Source organism: Aspergillus sclerotioniger (genome assembly GCF_003184525.1).
Source record: "Aspergillus sclerotioniger CBS 115572 chromosome Unknown BO94scaffold_16, whole genome shotgun sequence".
Classification (NCBI taxonomy): domain Eukaryota; kingdom Fungi; phylum Ascomycota; class Eurotiomycetes; order Eurotiales; family Aspergillaceae; genus Aspergillus; species Aspergillus sclerotioniger.
Window position 1 is genome coordinate 194,026 of NW_020291006.1, and position 25,437 is coordinate 219,462.

At 51.6% G+C, this 25,437-nt stretch overlaps 7 protein-coding genes across 7 annotated transcripts; 3 read left to right on the forward strand and 4 right to left on the reverse strand.

Annotated features, from left to right (window-relative positions):
* Positions 1-144: 144 nt before the first annotated feature.
* BO94DRAFT_586259 (uncharacterized protein) lies at positions 145-585 on the forward strand (the record flags this gene model as incomplete). Its single annotated transcript, XM_025615752.1, has 2 exons — positions 145-346; positions 428-585. 2 exons carry the CDS (start codon positions 145-147, stop codon positions 583-585), a joined length of 360 nt encoding a protein of 119 aa, XP_025466714.1.
* Positions 586-609: 24 nt separating this feature from the next.
* On the reverse strand, positions 610-1,920 carry BO94DRAFT_535833 (TRAPP subunit BET5). The gene is made up of 5 exons (XM_025611877.1): positions 1,776-1,920; positions 1,499-1,709; positions 1,280-1,425; positions 1,128-1,216; positions 610-1,077 (listed from the first exon to the last, which is right to left on the reverse strand). Exons 1-5 carry the CDS (start codon positions 1,810-1,812, stop codon positions 1,060-1,062), a joined length of 501 nt encoding a protein of 166 aa, XP_025466715.1. The 5' UTR covers positions 1,813-1,920; the 3' UTR covers positions 610-1,059.
* Positions 1,921-2,295: 375 nt separating this feature from the next.
* BO94DRAFT_518032 (putative calcium/calmodulin dependent protein kinase) lies at positions 2,296-5,807 on the forward strand. The gene is made up of 6 exons (XM_025610017.1): positions 2,296-2,794; positions 2,919-2,988; positions 3,077-3,226; positions 3,301-4,092; positions 4,150-4,287; positions 4,354-5,807. Exons 1-6 carry the CDS (start codon positions 2,706-2,708, stop codon positions 5,494-5,496), a joined length of 2,382 nt encoding a protein of 793 aa, XP_025466716.1. The 5' UTR covers positions 2,296-2,705; the 3' UTR covers positions 5,497-5,807.
* A 767-nt stretch (positions 5,808-6,574) lies between these two features.
* Positions 6,575-8,390, reverse strand: BO94DRAFT_92916 (putative AT DNA binding protein). The gene is made up of 3 exons (XM_025617743.1): positions 7,969-8,390; positions 7,740-7,854; positions 6,575-7,590 (listed from the first exon to the last, which is right to left on the reverse strand). The coding sequence occupies exons 1-3, from the start codon at positions 8,008-8,010 to the stop codon at positions 6,716-6,718; spliced, it is 1,032 nt and encodes a 343-aa protein (XP_025466717.1). The 5' UTR covers positions 8,011-8,390; the 3' UTR covers positions 6,575-6,715.
* A 6,180-nt stretch (positions 8,391-14,570) lies between these two features.
* set2 (SET and WW domain protein) lies at positions 14,571-17,835 on the forward strand (the record flags this gene model as incomplete). The annotated part of the gene is made up of 4 exons (XM_025608203.1): positions 14,571-15,084; positions 15,362-16,980; positions 17,044-17,124; positions 17,191-17,835. 4 exons carry the CDS (start codon positions 14,571-14,573, stop codon positions 17,833-17,835), a joined length of 2,859 nt encoding a protein of 952 aa, XP_025466718.1.
* A 916-nt stretch (positions 17,836-18,751) lies between these two features.
* On the reverse strand, positions 18,752-20,328 carry BO94DRAFT_518039 (translation initiation factor 6). The gene is made up of 5 exons (XM_025610018.1): positions 19,890-20,328; positions 19,722-19,793; positions 19,578-19,664; positions 19,331-19,519; positions 18,752-19,251 (listed from the first exon to the last, which is right to left on the reverse strand). Exons 1-5 carry the CDS (start codon positions 19,922-19,924, stop codon positions 18,891-18,893), a joined length of 744 nt encoding a protein of 247 aa, XP_025466719.1. The 5' UTR covers positions 19,925-20,328; the 3' UTR covers positions 18,752-18,890.
* Positions 20,329-20,653: 325 nt separating this feature from the next.
* Positions 20,654-23,836, reverse strand: BO94DRAFT_93160 (uncharacterized protein). The gene is made up of 5 exons (XM_025617744.1): positions 23,677-23,836; positions 23,463-23,571; positions 21,836-23,412; positions 21,675-21,779; positions 20,654-21,620 (listed from the first exon to the last, which is right to left on the reverse strand). Exons 2-5 carry the CDS (start codon positions 23,560-23,562, stop codon positions 20,877-20,879), a joined length of 2,526 nt encoding a protein of 841 aa, XP_025466720.1. The 5' UTR covers positions 23,563-23,571; positions 23,677-23,836; the 3' UTR covers positions 20,654-20,876.
* Positions 23,837-25,437: the final 1,601 nt, after the last annotated feature.

Here is a 25,437-nt window from a genome sequence, read left to right on the forward strand (position 1 = left end):
CTATGTACCAGCAAACCTGACATCAATCTTGCATCAACCCCTTCCAATCGCACTTAAATAACCACTTCTCACCACGCCCATCACGACCAATCCATATTCAAACATACTTCCACAATACACACACCGAAGACCAATCAAACAAAAATGTCCAACCGCTACGAACGCTCCGCCGAAGACGCCTATGAGGCGCAGAATGACCCGTCCCCGGTCTCAGGCACTTACCGGGATAACACGTATGCGCACGAAACGCAATCCAGCCTGAGAGGTCAGGTCCCCGTTGCCAAGGACGAGGATTACTATGATGATCCGATGCAGCCCCCGTATTCGAACTCGGATCAGCAACTTGGTGTGTTTCTTTCACCTTCTCAGAACAGGGTGTTGGTGTGTATATGGCGTGGAGAATGGTTGCTAACTTGAGACTGTGTAGCACGCGATGAAGACGAGGCGCTTGATCAGTCAAATGTAATCCAGGGTCGAACCCGTGGGGCCAAGCCGCAGACCAGGAATCTGTATAATGAGGGTCCTGAGGAGGATGACTTGCCCGATGAGGTCCTTTATGGAAATTCAGGTGTGTCGAGTATCTAGGTCTAGTTGAGCGGCTTGCATTGTGTGATATTGAGGATAGGATTGATTTGATTTGATATTATATATATTATGTAAAGTATTGTCTGAGGGGAGTAGGTAGTGGTTCAATTAGAGACATGACTCGTAAATCGTTGATCCCTGCATTACTGACAGACTGTTCCTGGCTAAACCGGGTGTCAGTGCGAGGCGGCCCGGGGTGCTCCATTAATTCGGGGCTTTGCAATATGCGCTGAAGTAATTCCCCAAATCCATATATTGCTGGATAAGCTTGCAGCATGTCTCGGCGAAAGGATCCAGGGGTTATCCTCGCCGCACCCGGTCTATCGGCTGTATGACGATATAATGTAGTCATATAGACGCGGGATGGAGAATGGGCCGACGTTGACGCTCTGTGATAAGCTTCGTGGTATGAGCTTGAGTCACATTGCAACCCAGGTTCATGGGTGAGTTAAGTAATCATGTAGATTCCTGATTTCAGGCCAGCACACGAGTCTATTGCCTTGTGAGATGATATCCAACTAAACGAAGACGAGGGCACATACCACAAACTGTTCCAGAGACTCTTCAAAGAGCTCATTGTTCACCCCAATTCCACCTGGGTGCTCCACGGGTGACAATGGGTTCTTGACCACTGGATATAAACAGTCAGCCCAAGCTCTACTATATGGTGTTCGCGTTCGGACCAACAGCATACCGTATTCGACGTAGAGATTGATGTAGATCTGCTGGAGGGCAACCCGCATGCTTGGACTTTTAAGATCCGTAAGCATCACGAACTTGATATTGGTCGGGGTCTCGTAGTAGTGTAACTTGTATTGGCTCGTCCGGTACGTGACGAAGCTAATCGTGGTCGATCGTCAACGACAGTCCCCACTCGGGATCCCTCGCAGCCGTGGGTGGAGAGGGTCCTTACTTATCGTCCTCGCCTCCTAGCTTACGAGCCATGTTCCGCAGGGAGAAAACCGTCCCGAAGATGAGCTTGGCATCGTCGTCGGTGGTGCGCGCCGATTGACCTAATGTCGTGGGGAGGCCCGGAGCCGACGCCTCGGAAGTTGGCCGTGAGGATTTGCTGCCCACCACGGAGGCTGGGCGCGGTAGCCAGCGCCGTTTATAGATGCATTCGGCTAGCAAAGAGAGCAACGATTAGTATCGCCAATTAGGACCGATAGAGGTGGATACGGGAGAGGTACCATGCCGGTCGAAGATGTAGAAGGAGTACACCACCATTGCGCCAAGGAAGGTATAATAAACACTATTTTGGAGTTACCGGGGAGCTGGGAGAAACTGAATTTATCCTGAAGAATGAAGAGAGCAGGACGACCCAAGAAGGGGGGGGGGGGGGACGGGGAGAGGAGGATGGAGCGATCGGGATCAGTTGAATTAGACTCGGGGTTGTACTCGTGGGCGGTGAGCAGCTCACGGGGCCGATCCACGGTTATCGATAAAAATATCCTCGCCGTACCTCGCCGTCACAACAATCTTATTATTATTGTGAGATCAAATATGATTCTTGTTTAGGAAGCATCCCTTGTTATTACAACAATATAATATCTGTGGGCCTGGAAATGAAATTTCCCCGAACAGGCAGGTGAAAACACCCACCTGAAAAACAGAAGAAAAAGAAAATAAATAGATCCCTGGACAAGCGTTAGGCCTACGTACTTAGTAGTATCAGCCTTACTTTAAAAAAACGATAGACGGGGATTAATCCTTCAGCGCTCCTTCCTCAGCTGGGCATCCAACACCACTTCGACCACTTGCCCCCTCTCGCCGACGATCTCTTCCCCTCTCCTCCTCTCTCTCTTCCACGGTTTCCTTCTCGGATTTCGCACCCAACATTCCATGAGAGGATCGTTGATGATCTTTTTCCCCTCCTCCTCCTCCTCTCCTGTTTGAGCGCACCACCACCACCCTGAACCCTTTCTCGCCGGACCCTCGGCGCAACGGCTGCTTATCTCCATTTCCTCGTAATCCCCGATCTTCCCCACACTTCATCACAGGCAACCGCCATTTTCCTCCCCCTCATCGCTGCCGACCAAGACAGCCAAGGTCCGGTCTTTGTGTGAAACCCTCGGCATCCTTGATCCTTTCCGCTGCTGTCCCGTCGTCTGCATCCTCCAATGGCCCAAGGGAATGCCGAACTTCCCCAGCAGGATGCCAGTCCGATCATCACGGAGCGGCCGCCGAGGCCGCCGCCCTTTCGTTATGGGTGAGTTGGACTTCTCTTTGGCATGATCATCGGAAAGCCACCCAGCCTTGGGCCGGGCCTCTCTTCAGCGATTCATCTCCCCCCAAAGTTTATGTTCGGGATACTGATTCGGACCGGAATTCAGTTCCACCCCTTCATACGAAAGCCCCCAGAGACATCACCGCCGGAACCCAATAGTCAGGCGTCCAGTCAAGGTAGATCACTTTGCTCCACTGCCTCTCAATTCCTCCAAAATTATTTTATCCCGTCATTTTGATTGTTTCCTACTGACACATCCGACAGGAAACTCTTAATGCTCGATCCGAATATTATACAAGCCAGGATGATGGTACTGCTGAGCATAGGATTAATCAATATGTGATCAAACAGGAGATCGGCAGAGGATCATTTGGAGCAGTGCACCTGGCTACTGACCAGTTTGGAAACGAATATGTACTCCCCCTTGTCCCGTGGTACCTTCACAAGATGTTTCAGGGCCATTGCTGACAGAGTTTGCGCCTATTTAGGCTGTCAAGGAGTTTTCCAAGGCTCGTCTACGGAAACGTGCACAGTCGCATCTTCTGCGCAGGCCTCGAGGCCCCAAGCGTCCTTCTGATGGGTTCAACTCCCCGCTGCATCGCCGGCCCCCAGGCGATGCTGAGCACAGAGAGAATGCCCTCTATCTAATCAAGGAAGAGATAGCCATCATGAAAAAGCTGAACCATAATAACCTCGTGTCCCTAATAGAGGTTTTGGATGATCCCAAGGAGGACTCGTTATACATGGTCATGGAGATGTGTAAGAAGGGTGTGATCATGAAGGTTGGGCTCGAGGAAAGAGCCGACCCCTATGATGACGACCAGTGTCGCTGTTGGTTCCGGGATCTGATTCTGGGCATTGAGTACCTGCATGCACAGGGAATCGTACACCGAGACATTAAACCAGATAATTGTCTTTTGACGAGCGACGATGTTCTGAAGGTCGTGGACTTCGGTGTGTCTGAAATGTTCGAGAAAGATTCGAATATGTTCACCGCAAAATCGGCCGGCTCTCCTGCATTTCTCCCGCCGGAACTATGTGTGGTGAGGCACGGAGATGTCTCGGGCAAGGCCGCAGACATTTGGTCCATGGGTGTCACATTATACTGCCTTCGATACGGTAGATTGCCCTTCGAGATGCAGAGTATTTTCGAGCTCTATGAAGCCATCAAGAATGACCCTGTGGTTTGCGAAGGTGAGAGCGACGAAAATTTCAGGGATTTGATGTCACGGATTCTGGAGAAGGACCCCACGAAACGGATACAGATGGAGGAGTTACGAGTAAGCTAAGATAGATGCTGTCTTCACGCCATTAATTTGCTTATAGATTGCATACAGGAACACCCATGGGTGACGAAGAATGGGCTTGATCCTCTATTGCCAGAAAGCGAAAACACCGTTGAAATCGTCGGCCTCCCCACAGAAGAAGAAATGAACTCTGCCATTACAAGGACTATTGGTCACGTCCTCGCCGTGGTGAGTCAACATTCTCCCCAACTCACGTTCTCCGACCGGACAGCTGCAAGCTAACAAGGATTATAGATCAAAGCTGTCAAACATTTCAAGAGACTCATCGACCCGGCAAAGGCGGATCCGCCCATGCAAAGTATCCTAGGTCAAGAGTATGAGACCCACTTTGTTGAGCCTCCTATGGAAATGGAACCAGACGAAAGCTTCTCAGCCGGCAATATGTCTGTCCTCAACAACAAGAGCCAGAGCCTGAACACATATAATAGGAGACCCTGGGAACGCGATAACGTCCTGCAAGGATATCATCGGCGGCGCGAGGATCTTATCTTCAATCAGTTCATAGACAGTAGCGAGTCTGTCAGTTTCCAAGGTAAACCTGACCCTACTCCGGGCAGCAACAGCAGGAATACGCCCAGGCTCGAACCTGAGAGGAAGGATTCTGGGTCCTTTCGCAGCACCAATATCGGCGGGGGGTCTATTGATGACTTACAACTAAACTCCACGCCTCAGTCCCCATCTCCTTTTGTCCCTCTGTCTCGAGCAAGCTCAGTCACTACAAAACGCAGTATTGAGGGGACTCGCGGGCATGCACGCGATCCTTTAGAAGAGGAATTTCCATTTTTGTACATCGGGCCTTCAACGTATACTGGCTCCTCGGAAGAAACCAAAGAGGAATTAGATGCCGACCCAATCTTCGAAGAACCAGATACCATGATCTCCACCGAACCTGCCGAAATGGACACGGATCTGTCCTATCCAATTGTGAGCGAATCACCGGGCGCCGCCGAATTTGACATCTACGAGACTGCATATCGACAAGAAATAGAACGCATCCGGACACGTACTCTCCCAAGACAGGGCACGATACCTAAGATGTACCTTACTCGTCGCGTGGAAGGTCGAGACGATGTGAAGAAACTAGTAGGGCAGGATGCCCCTGATCTAAACTTCGGGGCCGGCAGAAAGAATACCGGCTTAAGCCTGAGCTCTGCAGTCAGCGCAATTCGGCTTCAGCTGGAGCAGCAACAGAAACTAAAGGCTGCACAGAACCAAAAACCAGCTCAGCCCTCTTTGCCATCCGCATCTATCTCAGAACCTATCGCATCATTGTCTGCGGCGACCGGTACCGCAGCTCCCGATACATCGAACTCAGAGGCTTCTTCAATCAGGTTAAGAAGCTTGCTTGATCGTGTCAGAAGTAGTCAGGATCCATGACGGAGAGAGGTCTAAACGGGTCCCGGGTCAGGATTCTTGGGTACGGGTTGACAGTGGCAGGCCAATGAAAGGAAAAATTTCCGATTCAACAGACAAGATAAGAATCTGGCGATACATCCCATGTCACATATTCCTGGCAACCTCGTTTCATACTGTAAACGTACATGCAAAGGCGCTTCGTGTGACAGCCAAGCGTCGTAAATGGAGAGTATTGTAAGTCAGATCGTCGCGTCTATATAGCCGTATCCTACAATAGAAGATGCTACAATACGACATGGTCATATGTGGTGTCAACATATGGCGCCTTCTCTGCTCATTTCCTGTCTTCCTTTTCCTTTCTTTGATTTTGTTCCCCCCCTATTTGCCTTGTTTTTCTATTCCAATGGCACGGCGATCTTTCGAAGAAGAGCTCAAGCTGTACATGTAACCCGTCAAGAACTGATCACTAAAAATTAGTAATTATACAAATTATTGGGTTCTAATGATAGAACTCCGCGCCTGAATATTGCGAAGAGCGCCAAAAAGAAAAGAAGACATGACCAGTGGGAAGGGGGCCACAATGGGAAAGGTGAAGAGAAGATGACGGAGGACAAGGAAAGCTGTATCCCAAACAAGCAAAGTCAATAGGCCACGTAATATTCATTATGTTCGTATGGATCGAAATTTAGGGGGGGGGGTGCTCCCAGAATTCGATGATGTGCAGAATCGATATGCAGGAAAAACCATCAACTCAGTGCGTCATAAAGCAGCATGTATGCATATAGAGAGAAGGAAGGGAAATCATGAAGCTTAAGAAGAAAAGTAAACCAGACAGACCCTGGGGATGACGTTGACCGACTTTTGCATAAATGCAGGTGTTTGCCGTGTGCGCAAGACATGCCAACTAACCAAGAGGAAAGAAATCGGACCTGTCTGTCCGACGCTTCAACTCGGACATAGGTAAGTATATCGATCCACCACGTATGAGCAATCAAATTGACAATCAAGCCGCCCCGCTGAAGAGTGGAACTCCGGTACGCGAGGATAAATGGAGGCTGGAGTAGGAGAGAACGTCTATAGTATGCAACGCTCGTTGCCTTGTTTTCGTTACAACTCATTTCGAGTTACTCCCTGGAGGAGGCTTCCGGGTCAATGCTATCTATCGTTCATGATCAAGGTTGTCGTTCATTCATCGTGCCAATAAGACTTGTAGAATCAGGTATGCTTTTAGTTCCTGGCGTCATTCTGGTCTGGTCTCAGGCGGTCTGGTCATAGGTAAATCCGGGGCTGAGGTGGGCGGTTCGTCTGGGAATCTGCTGGTGGGGTGCATAAGAATCCTTCGGTTGCTTTGCAAGAACGGGTTCCTCTCTGGTGGAAGAGACTCGAAGGACGGTCCGGGTTCTCTTCGTGTGAGTGCCGTTTCTCTATGACCCAACTGTAGGGCCTGGGGGGAAGGCAGCGTCTGTCTTATCTCGGGTGGGCGTGGTAGCTCTCTCATTGTAGGGCTCATGTCTTGGTTTGGCAAATCCCTTGGTCGCTCGTCGCTACTCGGTCCCATCAGTGCCACTGGTCTCCCCGGTGGAAGAGCATAGTGCATCTCATGCCGCGATAAGTTTGGCGGCCGACTGCTGCTGACCTGGGGGGGGAATGATGGCCCCCCCGTTCCAATTCCAGAGGGGCTAGTAGGAGTAGATGACCCTTTCACCTTGTTAGAGCCAGATCGTCGCGGGGGCGGATATGTTTCTCCTCGGGCCTCAGCAGCTGCTTTGCGCCGTTCCGATTCAGCCTTGCTAGGTCGTCCTCGCTTCCGTGGGGGCTCGCCTCTGGCATTAACGCTCTCCGAGCTTGGGGATAAAAGGGCCGAAGCACCACTCTCGCTACTGTAGGAGGCGGTGCTGGTCGCGGGACGTGGTTGGATTGCGCGTGGGGCACGGATGACCTTGTCTGAGGGAAACAAAGGCCTCTTGCGCAGAACGCCACTGCTTTCCGGGACCGTTGCCGGGATAGAGGGCTCATGGGGTGGCGGAGGAATCGAGCCAAGGCTTTGAGTGACCGAGATCTGGACATGTTGACACATGTTATAGAATGCCTGCTGGCAGGAGTTGAGGGAGCGGCCTGGACAGAACTGGGTTAGCAACGCTAACTCAATTATGCAGTCCAAGAAAGGCCATCCTAATGAGCAGCCAATACGAACAAGACATAGTCGCATCAACTCAGGCTGGCCCAGGGTAGAGGACGAGCAGAAGGTGCCGGCGGATCAGTACCTTGAGGAAGGGGTATATCCGCCCAGCCTGGGATAATATTAAAATCCCTTATGATTCTCACAAGATGATGCGACGGAACTCGAGCCTTCTTCAGGATTTCCGTAAGCAGAGTGTACTAGAGTCGGCCACAATCCCGTCAGCTAACAGCACATCGAATTCCGACAGCAGATGGGTTTTCGTGTCCAGTCCCATAGAATGATGGGGAGCGAAAAAGAATAAGCGGCCCTACCTTCTCCTCCTCAGTCCATGGCCTTTCTGGTAGATTCGACATAGCCAGCAGACCATGGAAGTATAAATAGGCGGCTTCCCGGCTTGACAGACAACCCAACAAACGAACCGAACGAAAACCGACGCCAGAATACAGACTGGAATCAAGCTATAAAGAGTGACGCGTCACGCGACTACGGATGTAAAACAGTATAACGAGCAAAACAAAACGCCAACCAGGACGGGACGCACCAAGCAGGAATGGACAGGGAATTCGAAGGGAAATAAAAATAGAAATAGAATAGTGACAAGAGAAACAGGAAAAAGGACAGAACTGTCACAGAGCCTCCCAAACGGAATGATGCGTCTACACCGGTGTATCAACACGTGGGCTCTCAAGTAGAGATGCAAAAGTGAGTTAGGGGCACAGTGAATAGAGACCAAGAGTGAGGTTCAGTACAAAGGTCAGCAAATGAACGAAAGGAAGAAAAGCTGTTGCATATGGGTTGAATAGCAGACATTGAAGGTTGGGATAATGTTCAGTGGTGAAGTGGGACACATGAGAGCCCTTAAGCAAAGAAGCCAAAATTAAACAGCGTAAGGAGAGGCTATAGAAATGAAACAACACAGTAGAAACACCATAAACTGAATAAAAAGATGTTTCTGTCCTTCTGGTTACCGCGTGGAACAAAGGCTTGGGAAAAGTCCAAAAGGAGGGATAGGAAAGAAGAAAAAAAAAAAAAAAAAAAACAGAAGGGGATTTTTTTTTAAAAAAAAAGGGAATGGAGATAAAAATAAACGATGGGACTAGAGTGGATCGTGGCCCTAACAGAGAGACGTCAGGGCAGTTGCCCGTCGTCGTTGCTGGAGATCGAATGAATTTCTGGGAAGAACAGTTTCAACGGTGCATACTGGTACCACACCGAGAGGTAAGAACGAATGTAAGAAGAGGGAAAGGGGGGAAACGAGAGACGCTCGACCAGTAGCGAGGTAACACTGTATCCTCCCAGGAACTTTTTCTAACCAAACGGACTTTTTAGTTCGGGACTGCGCAGGAGAGAACTGGTGCAGATGCCACAGGCATGCGTCCGGTTGGCAAGAGGGAAGCTGCAGGGACTCCTATTCTTTAGTTGCCCTCTGCCTTGCGACTTTCGAGGGCAGGACGAAAGAGCCACTATGGGTCAGAACTTAAGTAACTCGAATAAAGGATGGCGGACCTAGCCCAACCAGCCTGAGTGGGATTAGACCGGAAACTACCGAGAATAGGATAGTGTTTCAAGAGCGATGGTTTCAAGATGACTTCAAGTGTCGGTGCCATTCGTAGCAGAGGGGGAGGGGGGTTCAAACCGCACTCTCACGAGGGAGGGGCGCATTAGCTCTGGAATTTCCGAGCCAGTTTGAAAAGGACCAGGAGGGGTGCCAAATGGTAGGGAAAGGCTAAGGATGCATGAAAGCTGGGAATTGATAGGAACCCGAACGGGTTACAGAGCAGGGGGGGCACAAGACCAAATTGAACTCGGCGTGAAGAAGCAATGCAACAACAGCCTGCGGCTACTGCTGTACGCCCTGGCTACGGAATCAGACCAAAGTTAAAGCCCTGTGCGTTAAAAGGGGGGAATAGAATTATAAGAAAATGAGAACATAAATAGAGAACGAAAAAATATGTGAAAAATAAAAGAAAAAAACAAAAACAAAAACAATTGAAGAAGAATAATAGTACTAATAAATAAAATATTAAAAGAGGACATCGTCTAGCCATATCCTGAAGGGCAAGACTTGCCGCCTCTGGGTCAACAGGCGTTCCTCCGGGGCAAAAAAGACCCTCTCGCGGGAAGCAGCGCGTTCTAGCTGTAGGTATATCTTGGACAACAGACGATTAATGATGGGTGGATACCGACGCCCCAAGACGTTGGGTCGGTCAATGGACTAGAATCGACATGTTGCTCAGATATGAAGGCTCCAGAGGGAACGAGGTTCGGGGCTGGGTCCCGGAAGCAGGTAGTGCGGTCGATCCATCCCGACAGCAACTCGTTTCTGTGAGCCTGTGTACTGTAATGCATACAGTTACAGGAAAATGCAGAGGCGTGCATTGGCCCTATTCACGATAGCGGGAATGCATCCGGCGATGACTGGCAGAAAATTGATAGCAGCGGAGGCAATTGATAACCGCAGAAGCGGGGTGTTAGTCTCCGCAATAGGCGCGGACGAGAGCAAAATCCTGGAGGCTGGGTAAAAAAAAAAAAAAAAAAAAAAGAAAAGAAAAGAAAAGAATGGATCCCGTTAGTGCAGAAGGCGATGGAACGGAGGCTGCAAGGATGTTCCGGAACGGCCAGGCCAGCACTAAGCCGTCAGACTGGATCCTCTCAGTCCACCCGCGTTACTCATTTGGTCCACCATGAAGGATATGAGTGTACGGAATATTGTGTATGAAAGAAGGATGTCTGTTAGACATGAACTGGAGTGATGCCCTTAAAACTCAGCAGCATAGAAAAAGAGAAGTAACCCGGTGAATGAAAAATAAAGATAGGTAAATACCGGCGTAGGTATGGATCATTAGACCGGAGCAATTGTGTTGATTTCATCTTCCCTTCTCTATTTTCCCTTTCAAATATTTTATTTCCTCTTCCGATTCTGTTCCCAACACTGGTGGAATGGTGGGTGCACAGGGACAGAATCTGTCAGGAAGACATGAAGCAGACTGGCCAGACGATTCTTCACACAAAACAGGCCGGGCTAATACCACCGCGCTTGTGAACTTGCTAGACGGCTAGTACTACACGGTACATCGTCGGGGCGTCGTGGTGACGATCAATGTTGCCGCAAATTTTCATTTGACGGGTCGATTGTCGGGTGGCCAACAGGTATAATTAGTAGCAGTCCGAGAAGCAAGTGGTCTGCACTCTGCATCGTAGCATCTGATCGAGACAGACAATGGCCCATGCACGAGAACCATGCAGGAGCAGCATGGCCCCGCCAACTTGAATCAACCGTCAGATGGTAGTGCGGTATAGTCCTGCATGGACCTGTCGCTGAGGCCGATGGGATTCTCCCGGCTCTTCGACCTTCCCTGGTGGTCCCGGATCGCGGCCTTTCATGGTCAGAGCTGTGGCTGCCATCCATATCCATTGATCGACCGCTTGCATTCTGGGGGGGGGGGGGGGGGGGGGGAGATGTCAATCGACCGAGGAACGAAGCAGGTTGTGTGAAAGGGGGGGTGTGTGGGAAGATCGAACAAAGGGAGTTCTGGAGCGAAGATGGCATGGGGAGTGGCAGAGGGGCCTGTGGCGCAGTCCGTAACCTTACCGAGTCACCGCTGACCGTAGGACCGTCGGGGAAGAGTCAGCTTACCCTACGGAGTACGGACGCTGGTAAAAGTAAAACCAGCAATTCGGTACCCGCCGCGGAGGTACCGGCGACTTCCTGGCAGGCGGGAACATTGTGGCAGCCCCACTCCTCAGGTACCCGCTGCGCTTGTAACTGGGAAACCCAGACTGCGGCAAGCGCTGCGTGAAACTTGCGGTGCGTAAAGGTGGTACACTATACTGAGAGCGGAGTAATGGCCTCATCATTACCAAAGTCAAGGCAGGCATCAACAGAGTCCTCTACAATCTAATGGCATCACACGTTAGAACTATATATTCTTGTGAACATAGCATGGTAGTCAGTTATTCGTTCTGCTGGTTCCCGCCCTCTTAGCAAGTTTGACCATGATGGTGCTGGCGTTTCGCGCACTAGGCGCTCTAGTAGGTTAATTAACTTCAGACCAAGGTATCTTCACCCTCCTCCAGGGATGGATATTGTAATATTTCTCTCATGATATTACTAGTAATAGAATGGTCTTGAGTAAGAATTCTCCTCGCCGCCTCTATCTAGTTCTTCGACTAAATTTCAAAGAGACTGGCAAGAACGTCCCAGAGATGTATAAGATACTTCAACGGAGCGCTCCGTTTTGGGTTACTTGCTGCTAGTGGTATAAGAAGAAGGCAACTAATAATATCCACCGGAGATGATCTGGGTGGAAGACCCATGTTCTCTGCCTGTCTGCCTTTTCGGTGCGCACAGATGTGCTTTCTGACAACCCACATACAATCTGCATTAGTTGGTTAGTCGCTTCGTATGCTTATTCATGAGACCATCGTCCAAGTTCCACTCCCCCTTCGATGCCGACTCGCTGTCCTGCTACCTAACTGTCATCGGAGAGGGCTTTGATTCCTCGTTCTTCTCCTTTTTCGTAAACTCCATGCCCGAGTGTTTTGAGGGTATTGGTCCTAGCAGAGCAGCCATGAGCGCACACATGGGGCGAGTGATCCTCGGCTATAGGTACCGAACACGCACTGTGTACCTACGGGGTACGGGGTATTCCGGAGGTACAACCCACTGTCTGGGAATGAAATGGGATGCTCCGAAGGGTACCTAGTCAGTATCTCGGAGGCTCTCTGGAATCTGGATGTAATGGCCCCAACCAACCCATCCCAATCAATACCATACGATACTAGTAGTACGTGGCAACCCAGCCATCCTTCAAGGCAACACCGGTTCATGCATGGCTTGAGTCCGATGCTCCGTGGTTTATATTGCGATCAATGGGTTTCACTTTGCTGGAGGGCCAAGCTCTGTCTCACGGTCTGTCTCTCCTCTTCCTGGTGACTGGTGAAATCATGGATCCAAGGTCTCACAGAATCAGCAAGTCAGTCACAAAGCACGGACGTCGTGAAGGATTGGAGCGTCCCGTCCGGCATGGGACGGTTGGCATCTCATATCATCGAGATTATTAGTCCAGTAAGTGCTCCTCCGTGCCAGGTCCGACCCTGCTCCGGATGGAGGTTCCGCCGACCTAGTCCTGGAGTTAAAACAACAGCGATCCTATCCCACTCCATCCATCCGGCTAACTGGCCACTCATCGATCCTTCTAGGCTACATACGGAGTACACATACATCATGCATTGCCCGAAATGCGACGCCCTCGTCCAATCGCTAACCGCCCCGAAGCACGCCAGTCTGGAAGCACGGTAGAATAGTCCTGAATCTGACATGTCGTCCGGACAATCATTGCGGTGCATCTTAATGCTTCTCTTGCAGATCTCGACTGCGTTCCCCACTACATGTGAGTATGCCGGCCGTGGTACGGAGTATCTATGGTGCAATTTGATCTTCCGGCGGCGCTCCCCAGCCATTGGATAGGAGGATTGGGATGGTGAGCTGCATGGCCAGGAGGACCCTAACCCTAGCTCTGGTGATTTGGGCGTCTCGTGGCCTATGGTTTTGACTCCCGCATAAGCGAACCACAAGTTGGTTGGAGGACAGTCTCCCCGTCTCCCCGTCTGCAGGTGCCGGTCGTCTTAGCCTTCACGCGCTCTTCCTGCTTCATAACTACCCGGTGCCCCGTCCTCGGAAGATGGGTCAGGAAAGAATAGCTGAAGTGCTGTACAGCAGATACCTAGTATGTTTTTTTCCCAGGGCCACAAGTGTCAGGTCCCAAGTCTCAAGTCCCTCCGGTGCTTTGACCTCTGCACTCTCATTTTCTTCGTGGCCTGGCTTTTGGCGTTCTATTATGTTTCCGTACACCGGTATCCCGTTCGTGGCTTAATGTTGGCTTCGAATAATGTCCAGGTTCCATACCTCCATATTAATCCCGGTTTGCCCCAAAAAACGGCGCCGTTCTTAGTTTTCTTGCTGACGCTGAGGAATTTACAAAGGAATTGCGGAACATATAACCTGCTTAAGGGCTCTAGACAACACTGACAACCCAGATCAGCCCGTCCGGGCACCATGGAGCCATGAAACCGAGTGCTCATAACTTCATATCCTACGATAGTCAGACTGATGGGAAGGACAAACTCACTGCTTAGAGGCCAAAGTAGTAAGGATGGCATATAACAAGTGACTGTTGATGAACCCGCGTCAAGCATTGGAAGCCATGCTGTGGCGAGACTGGGGAGTGACCAGGGGGAATGGAAACCGTCTCGCTGAGGTGATTGCATCTGTGGAAGGACTTGATGTCCCCGTCACAGCGTTGACGACAAATAAAGTCAAGTCCATGCCTGGTTAGATTCGCACTGTCGAACAGGGCACATTGTGATTGAAACAGAGAACACATTGCTGGGAGGGAATATTGTCATGGGTTGAATGAAAGGGCGCTGCGCCGGGGGGGTGGGAGCAGTACCGAATGGGTGCAGATTGAATGGGCGACAACAGCCTTTAGTCGAGTGAATATGATAGACCGCCTTGGCTTAGAATACATTGATTGAATGGTCGACCGCAATGGAATTGGACGTTCTCTTTAGAAGTACTATTAGGGGCGTTGTTGGAATTTTGGCCCTCGAGGTGTTCTTGGCACCCGCGGAAAACGTGGGCGATGCTTTGCTTGGACTTGCGCCTTTCTCTGGTCGTTCCTCATCGAATTATTCTGCCAGTCTTTCCTCATCGCTTCACTTTCCCTCCTTTGCTCTCTTTTCTTTTCTCTTCTCTTCCCGCCCCCCTTCTTTTCTTCCTCCATTCCCTTTCTCTCTTTTCTTCACCCGACCTTGAAACCTGCACCGCAGCCTCTCACGCTGGCTCCGATCTAGCTAGCCACAGCGCATATCCCAACGGGCACCCATAGTTGCGCGCCCCGTCCGTGTCGTCATGTCCCCTCATGACTACGCGGACCATCAATCAGAATCCGTCGCCGATGCGGTGACCGCGATGAAGCTGGAGTCCGACATATCGCCCGAAATCTCAGCCGTTAACGGTGGAGGAACCATGATCAAAGACGAATCGTCGAACGCGGCCTCTAACGCCTCCCCGATCCCTACCCCGAAGGAACAATCACGGTTATCCTCTCGATCCCCGGCCAAAAAGGAAGAGAGTGAGGAGGACGAGCAAAACTCGACAGGGAAGGACGACAACCATGTGGACAAACTGGAGGAGAGAGTCGGGGGCGACATTATTGTCAAACTCGAGCCCGGCCAGCCTCCCAAATTGACACGGAGCTCCTCGCAGAAGGTTGTTGCGAGGCCGCCGCAGTTTTTCTCCCATCTGCCGGATAGCACAGCTGAGGCTGAGGCGACGTTTGACCTGTTGGATGCATGCACGTACGCGAATAAGTTTATGGGTTATACCGAACATGCGATGGAGTGCGATTGTGCAGAGGAATGGGGTAAGTCATCGTAAATCTCCTCATGCGCTGTCTATCTACTCGGTTCCCCCCCTCGCTGGCTTCTCCTTCCGGCTACTCCTACGCGTGGCGGCGTACCTCGAACCCAACGTGAAGGGATCGGGGCGACCACTTTTTACTACACTTCCCCCCTTGGCTTCCTTTTCTTTTATTTTCCTTTTGCTTCTTCTCACTTAGTCTTGTTATTTGCCACATTACTTCTGCTTTTGTGTACTTCCCCACCCACCTGGCTTTCAAGGACCAAATTAACCCAATCCAGAACCGTCGGTCTCCAAGAATCTGGCATGCGGTGAAGACTCGGACTGCATCAACCGCGCAACCAAGATCGAATGCATGGGGGATTGTGGATGTGGGCCAGAATGCCAGAATCAACGGTTCCAGCGAAGGGAGTATGCTCCGGTGGCCGTGATCAAAACGGAAAAGAAAGGTTTCGGTCTCCGGGCGGAGGCCGACCTGCGACCGCACCAGTTCATCTTCGAATATGTAGGTGAAGTCATCAACGAGGCCCAGTTTCGTCGCCGCATGAGGCAGTATGACGAAGAGGGGATCAAGCATTTTTATTTCATGTCCCTCAGCAAGGGTGAATTTGTCGATGCGACCAAAAAGGGTAATCTGGGCCGGTTTTGCAACCATTCGTGTAATCCTAACTGTTATGTCGACAAGTGGGTCGTGGGAGAGAAGCTCCGCATGGGCATTTTCGCCGAACGGCACATCCAGGCTGGCGAGGAATTGGTCTTCAACTACAATGTCGACCGCTACGGCGCAGATCCTCAACCGTGTTACTGCGGCGAGCCTAATTGTACCGGCTTCATTGGGGGAAGAACCCAGACTGAGCGGGCCACGAAGTTGTCGAATGCTACGATCGAAGCTTTGGGCATCGATGATGCCGACGGCTGGGACACTGCCGTTGCTAAGCGGCCACGCAAGAAGAAGATGGGCGAGGATGATGAGGAGTATGTGGATAGTGTGCAGCCGAAGTCTTTGGAGGAAAACGGCGTTACCAAGGTCATGGCGGCTCTCATGCAGTGCAAGGAGAAATGGATTGCGGTCAAGCTTCTGGGACGGATTCAGCGCTGTGACGATGAACGAGTCCGAAATCGAGTGGTGAAAATGCACGGGTACCAGATTCTGAACTCCCAGCTGGGCATGTGGAAGGACGATTTCAACGTGGCTTTGCAGATTCTGGACATCCTGGACAAATTCCCTCGTCTAACACGAAACAAGATCATCGACTCCAAGATTGAGTCTACCATCCAACCACTCACCAGCTGTAGTGATGAGCGCGTGGAGAAGAAAGCAGCCATGTTGCTGCAAAGCTGGTCGACCCTCGAGGTGGGCTATCGCATTCCCCGCATGAAACGGGATCCCAATGCCACGACGCCGGCTGTCAATCAGTTCGAGCGGCGAGAGATCACTCGGGATGAGCGACGGCGGTCAAAATCTCGCTCAAGGTCAAGGTCGCGGTCAATCGAAGCGCCTCGTGGCCCGGCTGCCCAGGCACGAGGCGGACATGGCCAGAGGAACACCCATCATCACGGTCCCCGGCCCTTTCGTCGACAGTTCAATCCCCTTCCGCCAGGCTGGTTCGCAGCTGAATCGAACGGGAGGACATATTACTACTCAGCTCGTGGCGATACTACTTGGACTCGACCAACCAAGCCCGCCCCTCAACCGCCCCCGCCCCCGAAGGAGTCGAGGGACAAGGCCCTGCAGGATATTATCGACGGCATTATGAACGCAAAGGAAAACACGCCGAAGGAGAAGACTGGAACGCCAGTCACACCACAGGCTTCCAGGCCAACGCCGGATAGCAAGGATGGCCAAGAAAAGTGGAGGACCTATAGCGAAGAAAAGCGGAAGAAGATCTATGAGAATACCGTGAGTCACTGCTCTGAACTTTGGACACCATATGAGCAGGTGGAAATAACTGACCGGACGCAGCTTTATCCCCATGTCAAGTACGTGGTGGATAAGTTCAAGCACAAGCTCCCGAAAGATGACCTGAAACGCTATGCCAAAGACGTGAGATGATAACTTCCCCGAGGCCGATAATCAAAGATAGCCAGGCTAATCGATCGCTGGCAACAGGTGGCTAAGAAATTGGTTAACTCGGATTTCAAGAACAATCGCGTCGGAGACCCTACCAAAATCGACGATAAACAGCAAAAGAAAGTCAAGAAGTTCTGCAAAGAATTCTTCGACAAGGCCGTTGCCAAGCACCGCGCATACGAACAGCGAAAGACAGAACGGCAGTCGAAGGGGGCGGACTTGAAACCGGATGTCGAGGACGAAGCGCTGGACGTGAAGATGTCTGACGATGAGGACGACAGGGCTCCGGCGCAGGCTCAAGAGACCCCTACGACCATGACGGACGAACTGCAGGGGAACCTTAAACGCAAAAGAGAAGAGCCTAGCACCGGTGATGGAAGTACCACCGAGTACACCACCCCGTCTTCAAGCAAGAGACAACGGTCCTCCACGCCACCTCCACCACCGCCTCCTCCGATGAGCCCCGGTAACGAGCTGGCCCAAAGTGGCGACGACAGCAATATGAAAAGCGATACAGACGAGCCCACCCCGGCCGACAAACCACTCTTCGACTCTCCCCCACCACCACCTCCCCCCCCTCCATTTCCCGGGCAGAATTTCGATTCGGAAGAAAATGATTTCAACGGCGAAGAGGGGGTCGGCGAGCTAAACCCATCACAGATTGGTATCGAGGGACAAGTATAGCACGGGTGGTCTAGGCCAGCTAGCAATCAAGCTAGCCAGCTATTTCCCACCATCCACTCCACCCAAGGGGGTTCCAGCATCGAAACCGGTGTTTAGGAGTTCACATGACATGATTATTGGCAGCTGCCTGCTTCTCTCTTTTATCCATTATTCTTCTTCTTCATCTTCTTCTTTTTCACTGGCTTTAGGGATCCATTCCGGAGACATCTGGCTCGATGTGATGTGATTTGATTTGATTCGATTTGGCCATCTATCTTGTTCTTGTTCTTCTTTTTCTTCCTTCTCTTTCACTTTTCTTTATTATCATTTTTTTTCAACATGAATACCCCCCCATCGTACCCGCGATAGCTATGATGATTGCATACCACCCAGTATTAGAGGCGAGGGAAGGCCAAAAATCAACAACAAGGATATTTATTAGGTTTGAAAGAGAGAGAGAATAACGAGACGATGAGTTGAGTTGTCATCCGTCCCAGACACATACATACATGATCCGGCTGGGTTTGTTGTGTTTGTGTATGTGTCATTGTATTGTATAACTAATTGAGGTCGTGTTCTTTCTTGATTGACATCTTGAGATAGATGGTCGATCTTTTGGTCTTTGGTCCCTGATATCTTGGGTCTTGGTTGTCGAGACTGGCCCAAGACGTTTAGCACTCAATCATTCAATCAATTCACATGCTCCCGTAATACAGGATTGTCTGTCGTGCAGATGACTAGTACTATATACATACCATACTTGTCGGGTCATGTTGAGGTACTTACTCTGACGGTACTCTGTACGGAACTAATGAGCCATGAGTAATGAATACTGGGAATTGACTGGATCGAGGGGGTCTCGGTTAAGACAGAGACAGACTTCAGGAGCATCTGGACTACCTTCATTCACGGCACATTACGAAGTCTCAATTCAGATCTTCACACCCAAATCTACCCATTCCATTCATTCATAGCACAATAAGGATATTCATGTATGTTCGAGAGAAAGCACACAAGGAAAAAAAAGGTTCGAAAAAAAGGTCAAAAGGGGAAATAGAGAAAAGGGGAGAGAAACTCTAGTAGAAACTTTCCACAATGCTCTCCTTGTTGGCACTACCCACGCCAACACCACGGGGACCCATCTCACCCAGGCGAAACACACTCTCCATGACACTCAATTCCGTGGCCGTGGTATCCAGACCCGTAACAGCGAGCCAGTCGTTCACGACCATGCCGGCTCCGACGACGGGGCTACCGCGGTTCACACTGCCAGCAACGAGAGGCACCTGCAGGAGGGAGGAGAGTTCGTCCTGATCGCGGATGGAGGTCTTGGGGTGGACGATACCACCTTGGTTGGAGAGAGCCATGTAGGAGCCCGTCAGGACGTTGTCGGCGACGGTTTGACGGAAGACTTCGACGCCAAGGACATCTGCGATACTGTTGGGGTTTGCATGTCAGTATGGGTGGGCGGAAATAGCTGGGGGACATGGTTGTATATGTAAGCATCAAGACGTACATCTCTTCGGTTTCCCGCTCGAGATCCGGGTGGATCAGCGCGACGTGGTCATTGCAGCAAATGACGTTTCCCAGAGCCGACAGTCGCTCCTCTATACGTTGGATCTTGACCGAATCGGGCAGCGTATTCCGGAGATGTTGGAGTTCTTGGTCTGTCGTAGTGGTGGGGACGAGGAGACCTTTGCGGTTACTGGGGACGGGCGCATGTTGTTAGGGTTTGAGTGATATGGAAGGACTGAGAGACATACCCAGCCGTGAGACGGCCGACAATACGGGTTCCAGCAATGGTAGCGTGGCAGATTGGGATGACATCTTGCAGCTCGGCCTCGAAGACACTGCCAATAAGTTAATCAAACTGCTCGTCGTTCTGGCATGGACGGGGATATATGCACCTGTAGAAGTTCTCGGAGGCACCGATGGCAACGACGGCGTATGAATTGGTGAGACGGGCAAAGACACCCACTCTAGAGAGCAAGTTGCGTCAGTTTGGAGTCCGAACAACAGCGAGGCCTGGCCGAATGGCCAGGCAGGCGAGCAAATATTCTCCGGGTTCGTCTTACTCGTTGGAGTTCTCGAACTGTGCGCGGACGGCCATGATTCCTTCTGTCGGAGTCGGATTACTGGTGGTGAGAATGGGTGAGGGTTTGACCGGGAAGCAAAGATGCCGATCGAGTGTCTTGTAGAAAGAGACAAGATCGCTGCGAGAGGAAGATCGAGGAGGAGGAGGAGGAGGTGGTGGTGGTGGTGGAAAGGCGGGGTGACGTCGAGGCAGAACCTGCCGGGAAGAGGATCGTCGCGGGGGAAGGGCGAGAGGGGCACGAAGCGCAGGAGCAGAGAGATGCGACTCACGATTGACACGGGCAATCGAACTCGAGCAGCAACAGGGACAGGGACAGTAGTGCCAATAATAATCGTAAGATGGCAGCGATGGAGGAAAAGCCCGAGGAAATAAAAAGCTTCGAGCGCCAGCCCCGCCCACGGGGCTAGGCCCGATCGGGGCGGCGGGCGGCGAGGCCAAAGCCAAGGAAGAAAACCAACTAACGAAGGAGTCATCGCCCCGGCGTCGACTCATCGCCATGCGCCATGAGCCATCATGATTCATCCCCCCCTCCGCTCGGTGGAGCGGTGGATCATCGGCCCTCACTGGGGTGGTGCCTCATCAAGCCCATCTGATTATCCTCATCATCCTCATCATCCAACATGCCATTTGCCCACATAGTTTCATCGCAGATTACACACTCCAGTCCATACTTTCTCTCCCCTCCCACGTTGCCCTCGGAATGCGGATTCGATCACTTCCACTAATAGGTAGCCGAGTCGGGGGTCTTCTATAGCCCGGAAAACATAAAACAAGACAAGCACAACCATGTATGTATATGAAGCGAACCTGTGCAGTAAACGCCTAAGGGGAATCCTCCGTAGCTAAATACATAACCAGTCGCTCTGTAATCGAAAGAAAACCTTACACATCCCAACGATATGGTCTACTGCAAAACTCCGGGCTCAGAACCTGATGAGAAAAGACAAGCAAAATCCACATGCCCCTCCTAGAAAGGAGGGCGGGGTCCCGGCGGAGGCGGCGGGGGCGGCGGATAATAGAGGCTAGGAGGATGATGTCCTGTCAAATAACCAGGCAGAGGAGGTCGGTGGAAGTTGGATCCCGGCGGGGGAGGGAGGTGAGGCGGTCCCCCCATCGCTGCAAAGGGATCCGGCAGGCCGAGCTGTTCATTGATCGGTGGGATCTGCTGCCCGGCAGGCAGTAGTCGCCGGGGCTGTTGTCTTTGAGGGGTTGGCGGAGGCAGCACGAATGGTCGAGGATCGGCAGGTCCATGCGGCAATGGCGGCTGAGCAGGCTGAGGTAGGATTGTCCGGTGTGTCGAGAGCCGGGGGGCAGCTTGGGAAAGAGGAGGCCGTGGGGGCTCTGCCGCTGCAATATCTGCCAGAGTGGACAATGCTCGGGGACGCATATCAGGCAGTACCGGAGGGTTCATCTCCGCTGGCACACTGTTCCGATGGACTTCGACCACCCCAGTCGCTTTCACCAGCATGTCCAAAATTTGTTCGGCTGTCATTCCCGCAAAGGGTCCTGCGTCGCGGATCTCCTTCATCTGCGGGTCAATGTCGTCGCCCACCTTGGCCCGCTGGACAAAGTCATCCCAGCCAAAACAAGCACGGTCGTAGGCAGCCGCCCCAGCAGGGTTCCTAACGAAGGTGGAGTTGAAGCCTCTGAAAACTTCTCTGGCAGGTGGCACCACCCGCCCGCGGTCCGGCTCGGTTTCGGAGTCATCGGTCTATAAAGTAGCATTAGTACCAGTTTTTCTTCAGGCACATAGGGAGAGGCCTGCCTCAGTATGCTCATCATCTTCTGCAGCACGGCGGCCCTCGACAAATGTCATGTACGCCCCCTGGCTAGCCAATAAGTGCTCTTCCCGTATATTGCGGCCTTGGGCCTATTGTTCGAGCGTCAATAAACTTTCAAGGAGAGCAAGAAGCATCCCTGACTTACCCGATACCGTTCCTCGATTGCTTGCTTGTTGGCCTCGAATATCCTGTTTTCTTGCTCCACCTTGAGCTCATATTCTCGACGCAGGACCTCCTTCCGTCCGCGCAGCCTTTCCATTAATTGCATGTTGATTTCTTCAAACTCGGGGACGTGCTTGTGTGCGTTCTTATCACGAGCCAGTCGCTTCTCGGACTGCGTGGCTAGTACTGCTAGAGCCAACCGCTGAGCAGCAGCCACCTTCTTAAATGCCTTGTCCAACTCCCGTTGCCGGTCCCGCAGCTTTTGAGTAGCTGCACTCGGGGAAGGGGAACGGTCAGGTTCCACATCGCTCGAACGATCCAGCTGTCGACCTGTGCGGCCACCACGACCACTGCGAGCGGCGCCACGTCCTCTTTTGTTCGTCGTAAAGCGTGCTGAGCCGCGACTGCGTCCACCACGGCCGCGGCCCCGAGTCCGACCACCGCGGACTGCTTTACTAACCGTCGATTCTGTGGCGACTTCAGGTGTTGATCCTTCGATCTCCTCGGTCACCTGGCGGGATTCGCCGTCAATTCTGGATTCGGGGACAGCCTCCGCAGGAGATTGTGAATCTGGTTTGCCACTGGTTCCATTCTGCAGTTGTTGTTCTAATGCGCGGCCCAGCTCGCCCTCTTCCAGCTTAGGCTTCTTACTGGGGGAGTTGGAGACGCTCTCGTTCTCAGTCGCACCAATATCTCCCGGTTCAGGTGACTTTCGATTCTGATATGTATCTGAATTTGGGGTAGTCGCAGAGGCCAGGGGGTCAACTGACTCGGTGACTGTCGGTCCGCTTACTCCATGCTTATCCTCATCAACAACAGTGCCCTTAGGTGACTCTTCTTTCGTTGGTTGTGAAGTCTCCGGTTCTGGACTCCGGGGCTGTTCTTCCTCCAAAGGCATTGGTTCCCCGACCGGTACTGGAGTTGCCCTATCTAGAGAAGGTGACTTGACAACTGGTGCAGCCGGAGTAGCGCTGTGAGTAGTGTCAATAATATTGTCGACGAATTGCCGACTCCTGTTTCTCGTTCTGCTGCTCGGGGCAGCATTGACGGAAGGACTCGGCTCTGGCATTTTCGGTATGACGGCCATGTCATTAGAGCCTTCTTCAACAGATGTCGGATGCGCATGTGCCCGGAGCCTCGCCGATTGCCTCGTAGTCCGAGGGGTTTCTTCAACCGCCGGACCTCGCTTAACGCGCTTGTGCCGAGGGGTTTCTGGAACAGTTGGTAGTGGAGCATCAGTCTGAGTTGTGGACAACTGGGCGCTTGACCGTGTCCGGGTATTACGAGTTTCACGAGTGGTGTTTTCGCGGGCTACATTCTCACGGGCTGCATTTTCACGGGCTGCGTTCTCCTGGGCAGTGTTCGCCCGGGCGGCACGAGTACTGAGTGTGATGATGCGTGATGGACGACTGGTGCTATTTCTTTGGTTGATGTTGTTGTTCACACCGGTGGCAGCAGTACTGCTGTGGACTCTAATATCATGCTGAGAGGCACGTGCATCGCGACTCGAGCGTAAACTCCGCGTCACACGGATATTGGAAGTATCATCCACGTTGGAGTCTGAGGGCTTATGAGAAGCTGTTGCGGTAGTCAAAAGAGTGGAAACTTACTAGTAGCACTCTGGGAAGCCCCTGCGCCAGCGTGACTGCTGCCAGAAGGCGCTGTAGCTGACGCTTGGGTAGTTTCGTGTCTACGTTTGACCCCCGCCATTGCTATCCACTGTTAGAGACAGAAATTTAGTAAAAGTGATAGGACATGGGGTGAAAGAGTCGAAGAAACAAAGTAGGCGAGATAAAAAGAATATAGAAGGAAAGGGGTAAAAACGCAGGGTAGGCCACTTGGGCAATAGGCTGTTCCAACTATGGGATCCGAAGTCGCTTATAAAAAAAGGCGGGGATGATGAGATTGAATATCATGAAGAATTCGAGGAACCGGAAACAGCAGGTGGAATGAAAACTCAAGGTCTGCCGGTTAGAGGAATCGACAGCAAGAGCAGGTGATGGAAGAGTAAAGGAGGGAAAAGAGGGAGGGAAGAAGATGAAGAATATGGGGGTTAAACAGAAGTCCGGGACGAGTGAATACAAATGAATGGGGGCCAGGCATCAGCGAGCATTAACACCAAAGAGATGCCATGTTCAACAAAATAGGCAAGTATGGTAAATGGAGAGCGGAAGGGTAAAAAGACTAGACCCATGGAACATTGGTCAAAACAAGGTTGGAGGGGGAAATATGCTGGGGCGAATACATCAGAAGTTACAGGGAGGAGGAGGATGGAAAAGTCAAGGCTGGAGCAAGACAAGTGGCCGAGATGAGAAGAGGTATGCGACGATGAAAACGTGCCGGAGGATCGATTCCAAAGGGAAAGCTGGGGGAATCGCGTGGTTGCGGGAAGGGGAGCACAGAAGAGTATCCATGGGGAAGAAAAAAGGTGGTGGTGGTGGTAGTAGTGATGGGGGAGGAACCTACCTGAAATCTCCAACAATGTGGGATTGTGGCAGCAACAGCGAAATCAAAGTAAGTCAGTCGGTCGTAGTTTGTAGTAGATTGATTCCCAGGCGGGACGCGAGGGTGGATTGGAGAAGAATGAAGTAAAAAGAGGTTCGGCCAAGTGGATCAAGTGAGCGAAGCAAGAAAAGCCGCCGCTGTTGGTTGGCTGGCCGCCGGGCGAGCAGTACAGAGAAGTCGAATCGCCGGATGTAGAAGACGCCCAGCAGAGCACGTCGTATTCGATCTACCAAGTCGCAACCCTACTACTCGACTGGATTCCAATGCCCGTCTTGACCGAGGGAAGGACTCGCGTACCCCCCAAGAGGCATACAAGAGCCCGCGGGTGGTTAATTCCAAAGGCTGCGCCGCCTTCTTTCGCGGGCAGAGAAAGTCCGGTGTTGTTGTTGTTGTAGAGCAGGAAGGAAAACCCAGGAAAAGAAAGGGGAGCGAAACAATTAAAAACCCACTAGGCACAAGGGGCACCGGATTACAACACCTCGATGGAACAAGCAATGTGTGGGAAGAAGGGAGGAGGGAAAGAAAGGATCAAAAATGAAGATAAAAAAAAATTAAAATTATATAAGAAGGGAAGAAGGAAAAGGAAAGCAATGACCGCAATGACCGCAATGACAACAACAACAATAAGATTATGGAGAAAATGAAGCTGATGGAGGATGAAATCGGCTGGGAAGATCAGCTAAGGCCAACAGCGAGGAATTTGACTGGGCCGTTTGGCTGTCCCGGCCGCTTGGAGTGGCGCAGAAGCAGGAGCCAGGGACCGACCACACCGGCCCACGTTCCCAGTCGATAGAGACTGTTAGTTGTGTGACTGACTGACTGACTTGGTGACTATAGGACTTAGTAGTGACCTAGTATATTAGTCCCGGCCCAAGAGTCAAATAGGTAGTAGATAGAGGAGGAGATTGGGAGGGGAGAGGAAATGTCACGGATGGATGGAATGGGCCGGAAGGATGTCGTAACTCGTAACTAACTGTAGGTAGATAGTAGAATTCCATCCCAGCCAAATCTTACCACTAACCCGAGTAGCTCCAGCACTAAACCACCACTAGGGAAGCGTGTTCGGACTCCGGACCACCA